We start from the raw sequence: 6388 nt of genomic DNA, 5'->3' as shown, positions 1-6388 counted from the left end.
TGCGTGTGTGTGCGTGCGTGCGTGTGTGTGCGTGTGTGCGTGCGTGTGTGTGTGTGTGTGTGTGTGCGCGCGTGCGTGTGTGTGTGTGTGTGTGTGTGTGTGTGTGTGCGCGCGCGCGCGCGCGTGTGTGTGTGTGTGTGTGCGTGCGCGCGCGTGTCTGTACGCAAATATCACCAAGGGCGTTTTTAGATTTTGTGATCTCAGTGTGCATTTATCTTGTGCATCATCTTGCACGATGTGAATTTAAACTATAGAAGCCTGGAGTTACTGAGCAGTTCTTAGTAGCTTCATGAAGCACTAGTAAGGTTGGTGGCATGCTGATTATAGCTGATGAGTTACTACAGCTTCTGCTGTAACGCAGGATGAGGCTGTTATTTGCAGAAGACATATGTATATATTTGGGAGAATATTTTATGTGAGCCTCATTTCATTTACATTCATAATGTACACTGGTAGCTCTTATATTAGGTATTGTGGACTATCATTATTTGCGCATGACATTTGAGCGGTAGTGGTGTTGTGCAGTGGATTTCCGTTACTTGATTTGTGCAGAAAATACGAGTATGTTATGTGTGCATGCGTGTGCGCGTGTGTTTCAGCGTGTGTGCGTGCGCACGTATGTGTGAGCGCGTGTGCCTTCTGTACCAAAGATGTTTAAAATAGCTTACTATATTTATATCTTCCATCTATTATTCGGCATGACGTGGAAATTATCAACACATACCAAAAATCCCACAAAGTTATATTTCTTTATTATGTTGCAGTATCTGCATATCTATGAAACATAGTTATCTGCGAAGTACGTTTTACTCCTAAGTTCCTTCGACGGGGTATCACGTGCTGTAGGGGTTTGAAATCTGTTTAAGAACCATGTTTTGTTTTAATTGTTATGAAACAGGTTAAGGTTGAGATTTTGTTAGAACAAAATCTGCAAGATTGTTAAAAATATCTATTGTCTCTTCTGCTGAGCAGGATTCCTCAAGATGGTTGGGTAAGTGGGGCAGGCATGCCCTATATCACGTGGTGGATCTTTATGTACACACTCGCCGTGACGGAGACGTGTATACTTATTTTATCGCGTATCAAAAGACGAGATAGTCTGGCCCTTCGTATATTAAAGTCATCATAGCGAAAAAACGATGTTTTACACTTTAGCACGCGCAAAAGTGCATACAGCATACTAAAGGATAATACAAATGTTATCGAGTCTACTGTCCCCCTTCAGATAATTCAACGTTAAACGTCTGCGATCTATATGCATCAGTGCCTATGCATATGCAACACATGCATAATGCCTCAGTGCGGGTGACTTACTGCTGTGAGTGTGTACACCTTGCATGTTGCTTAGTATTTCTGACAGGTGTTGTTTTCCTACTATTTTTAGGTACAGACACTGTTGTTTGTAATTAGGTAGCATTGCTATTCATGCTGCGATGACGACGTTTCATATCTTGACGTTATTTCTCAATTATCATTTATAAATAATCTGATGGTGATCCGCCTCAGGTTTCATATCTACAAGAAAACATCACCCTGAAATACAACTAAATGTAGTGTCTTTGAGATGTGAGTGAAGTTATTTCCTAGTTCCTAGTTTCTAGTTCCTTATTACTCTTACATTACATTCAAACTCTCCACAAGCTAGAGAATAGCATATGTGCACCATCCACAACCTGAGCTACATCTGTTTCTATGGTGAAATAAAAATGAACTATACTAGCCTAATGGCGCTGCTCTAAAATAAGGAAATGGGTCTAAAAATAAGGGGTCTATAATACTTCCATTTCACCATAGAAACAGATGTAGCTCAGGTTGTGGATGATGCACATGCTGTTCCCTAGCTTGTGGAGAGTTTAAATGTGATGTAAGAGTCCACCTACTTATTTTTTAGACCCATTTCCTTATTTGAGAGCAGCGCCATTAGGCGAGTAGTTCACTTTTATTTCACTATATAGAAACAGATGTAGAGCAGGTTGTGGATGGTGCACATGCTATACTCTAGCTTGTGGAGAGTTTGAATGCAATGTAAGAGTCCACTTACTTATTTTTGAAAATAAGGAACTAGGAAATAGGAAATAGCTTCACGCACATTGTCTTGAGGACGGTCTCTGTGGGGGACAGCTTACTGTGTTGAGAACAAAACTAGTTCTATTAGACATTAACGCGCGTGTGGCGGTAGTATCCTTGCAAGTGTTCTATATTAGGATTTTTCGTTTAAAGGGCAACATATCGTTCCTCATCTTCCCTTCATGCGATTACTAGTAATTGATAGTAGTTGCCTTTCTCTGTATATCACGAGCCTTTCCTACGGCGTCTATGATATGTGAGTGATGATGGCAAGTCTTCACAAGCCTGCAGGGGAGTGAGAAAATGATGCAGATCGTGGTACTGATGGGAAATAATGCTTTCGCGTACCTAAACAAAGGAACTGTCAGCAGTGAGAGACAATTGTAAAGAAACACGTATCAGTAGTCTATTCGCAAATGTTGACAACCTCAGCAACATTTAACGTTTTGATTTTTGTCGTCGTGAGCATTGCTGTTTGTTGTCTTTAAAATATTCGACTATATATGGCTATTTTTTTATTATCTTGTATATCTACTATTTTTAATGAAGGACCATGTGTAGGTGTGGCACAGAGCTAGATGATGACTCATGTGTAGCAATTTTGCTATTCATGCCCTCGATACACGGCTGAACCTTATATACTGTGTTCATTAAAAAACAATCGGCTTATATGTCACGGTATCGAAGTTGTGTTTTGCACTATTTAGACCTACTATAGTTCCTCTAGTCATTGATGACCGGTCACGACGAGGTTCTTAATCCAGGTCTGTGGACAGAGGGATTGCAAACACTCCCCCCGGTGGGTGGGTGCGTGGGAGGGACAGCCAGCCACTCACTATAGCTCTGTCTTTTATTGAAACGACAAGAGTTCGTGGGAATGTCGTCTGAATATGACCATAACCGGGGACCAAAGAAGCGATATATATAAACAAGCGCAGTATTAGAGATCCAACGGTCGGGCAGAACGATTCATTTATGCTGTGCGTTTACCACTGCGGCGGATGTGTTTCGAATAGTTGAGGGAACATTTTTATTTGCACCAAGCAATAACTTTGCTGTACACGACTCTCCTGTACGTAGTGTTACTGGTTTATGTTTACCTGCACGGGCGACGCGTTGTCACCGGTGCATAGTATATACGCACAGTGTTATACCACATACACAATTACTACACGTGTACTAAATTGCTCTTGTAACGCTATTAAACGTGAAAAAGTTGCGTAGCTAATACTCCTATTATTAGGGGGGCATAACCCATACATTTACAGGGTATAGATTTCATTTGTATTACAATTTTCAATAGTTTGTAATCATACGTGTACGTCTCCGTGTATTTGATGCGATTACGCACAGGTTTAGCTGTCAGTCATGTTTAACATCGAGACAGTAAGCATTTCATTGAGCCAGGTAGTCGGTCAGTTAGTCACTTCTAATGGTTGGTAGCATTATTGCATTAGTTTGAGCCACACAAGTTGGTGATTCTGTTATAATCATGCTGCAAAATCTGGTTTATGAAAAAAACATCCTGTCAAATGCACGTAACTGTCAACAACGTGACGGGATAGCGATCGTGTAGTATTTATTGTGTATTACGTATATATGGAAAATCCTTTATGAACATATTTAATGCTATTTATTTTCAGTGATATTTCACGATGTATGCCACTATTTAATCTCTGTCCTTCAATAAATGCTATTTATACCTTAAACGTCCTAGTGACCATGGTTTATTTTTAATCGATTGTGCACTTAGTAGTCCAGACACCAAAGTTTTCATGGCTGTTCGCTTCTAAGCAAATTGTGTTCGGATCATTACCGATTGCTATGGGATACTGTGGCTTTCAGTGTACAGATGGTGCTCTTGGTTCACAGAGCAACAGCACCCACCTTCTAGACAACTAAACTGCGAAAAATAATATCCATTAGTGCAGCTTAAAAAAACAAAAACAAGTACTGTCACATAATAACAGAAACGTGGTCGTGTAGGAATATTTCGTAGATGTGCTCCGAGAACAGACCAGCCTGTAAACCGAATACTAGGACAACATTGCTGTAGGTAACACACAATTACGATTAGTAAAACTACAACGACATGCGAGATTTTGAACTTCTTCAGTTGTCAAATTATAAATCCTGCATGGCTAGCAATAATTGGCCCCGTTATTGCGTTTGGTTATACCGGTATATATACATTAATAATATTAACTCATTCTAGCAGCTCTATATTCCACCGTGACAAAGTTGCTATCACAAAATCCTGGAAAAGCAGCAGATGAGTACCGAACTTTATGATCCTATGCAAACGGTTGTAATCATCGGTGGACATTAGTGCTGGCATTAGGCAAGACCAAAAACTTGCTATAATATCTGGCGCGCTTAGCGGGCAGGATCAACACCTCTCAGGCGACGCTTTGGGTTCAAAACGACTAGGCGTCAGTTATACATTGCTTTCACGCCATAACGCGATACGTAGCTAGTACACGAGCATGCCATCAGATGGCGTCTCTGCATGTGCCGTAAATAATATTCCACCTCAGCAACACCAGTTTCATGCACAGCAATCCTCCAAACGAATCCATCGATAGGAATACTAACGCACGATCCATCATGACAGGGCCCTATCTAACATAGTTTGCATTACATAGGGGCCAGTCACTATAAACGTGTTAGTATTCTTATGAGACTAGGTCACGCGCCTGTGGTTCATGCTTTTATTATTTGAGTCGGTCTCTGATAATCAGAATTAATCAAGTGTTTCTGTGCGTAACTCGATGCACAGTTACTGCTCTAATCATTCTTGCTGAACAGTAGTTTTGACCAGGCATTGGAAGCAAATAATAAATATCTAGAAAGTATATGTACACTCAGTACTCAACAGATGCTGAATTTTATGCTAAATTTTGATTTACTCCAGGACTTTCTATCCCACTAATGTGAAAATACACGATGAATATGCCTGAGTCCACTTATGGTAGTGTAGTGCCTTGCTGTAAATGTCTTACTCGTAAATGTTGTCTCACTTACTTGATAAGAATATCATATATCTCACAAACTAGAATGTGACTTGTATAGTTGGGCTACACTTGTGCTGTGCAACGTTTTATTAAATTACCTTAGAATGCATTTATGTTTACATAAAAATGGACGAGTGTTTATTAAGAATAATAAAACTATAAAGATTTTTCGTATAAACTTCTGCTGTCAAAGCATGCCACACTAAATTGAGATTGCACGATGTATAAAGGAATTTATAGTGTGCATTCTTGGACGTAGAAGATGACAAATACCGCAAAGATAAATTATTAAACAACAGTAAACCTCAAGGACGGAATTTACAATATCACTATAGACACCTTGGAAAGAAGATTTCTCAGCATATGACCACGTGGAAAATTCAGTCAAATAGCCGTAGTAATTACTGTGTCCACAACCTAATAAATATGTAGGTGGCGGCATCACCACGTACACGCAACCCTTCCACTTGCAACAATATTTCGGAAACTCATGGAACTGTCTGATAGCATGGCAGATGGTGACGCGCCAGGGTTGCAGCGCACGGAAATCAGCACCAAGCGTAGGCGAATCTCATCGCGTATATCAGCACTCCATTCCGTACTTGTCAAAGTTTCTAAAGACCAGCCCTAGGTGGAGCTGCACCTTGCCCATTGCCTGCGTGTGCAGCTTGTAGCGGTCGACGCCGCTATAGACGAGGTCAGGATTGCGCAGCTGCAGACCGCCGCCGAGAAAGTACTGCGATATCTGCTCGCGTAGGCTACCAACCGGTCGCCAGGTGGCGCACTCGAGCTCGTGGATGCCCGGCGACGTCGGCACGTGGCAAAAGCCGTAGCCATACAGCTCGTTGCGTCCAAACGTGTCCTGGTGCCACACCTGAAAGTGGAACTTTGGCCAACCTGCAAAGTGATATATCTGATAAGATATATTTATACACACACACACACTATACAGGATTATAGCACATAATCGCATAATCGCATGTTCGCACATTATATACAGGATTTCTTATACATAAGAGGCACAGTGGGGCACTGCCGTTGTCAAATTTAACATCGCCAATTTCAGGGTGCCTCAAATGCAGTCTAAAACATTCAAATTTTTAAAATTCTCGCGCGCACATTAAATTTTTCTTAAAACCCTCTCTCACCCCGTGTCCGCCTGCAGCCTCCGCATGCGTGCCTATGGCACGCCTTTGAATCCATCATGCACGTTTTTTCCCAAACTGGCCATTACCTCCTTTGTCTAATTTTCCCTCAGAAGAAACCCGGACTATATATATATATATTTATATATATATATATATATA

General features: G+C 41.0%; 1 protein-coding gene across 2 annotated transcripts in view; it reads right to left on the bottom strand.

The window, feature by feature from the left end:
• Positions 1–5127: 5127 nt before the first annotated feature.
• LOC106808654 (B9 domain-containing protein 2-like) overlaps positions 5128–6388 on the bottom strand; it is an 8289-nt gene continuing 7028 nt past the window's right edge. For both annotated transcript variants that reach the window (XM_014811461.1, XM_014811462.1), the window contains exon 4: positions 5128–5978. In XM_014811461.1, coding sequence (XP_014666947.1) covers positions 5665–5978 — 314 coding nt within the window. In that variant the 3' untranslated portion in view covers positions 5128–5664. The remainder of the gene's footprint in view (positions 5979–6388) is intronic.

The sequence above is a fragment of the Priapulus caudatus genome, unplaced genomic scaffold (assembly GCF_000485595.1).
Source record: "Priapulus caudatus unplaced genomic scaffold, Priapulus_caudatus-5.0.1 Scaffold292, whole genome shotgun sequence".
Classification (NCBI taxonomy): Eukaryota; Metazoa; Priapulida; class Priapulimorpha; order Priapulimorphida; family Priapulidae; genus Priapulus; species Priapulus caudatus.
This window is presented reverse-complemented; position numbering and strand designations above follow the sequence as displayed.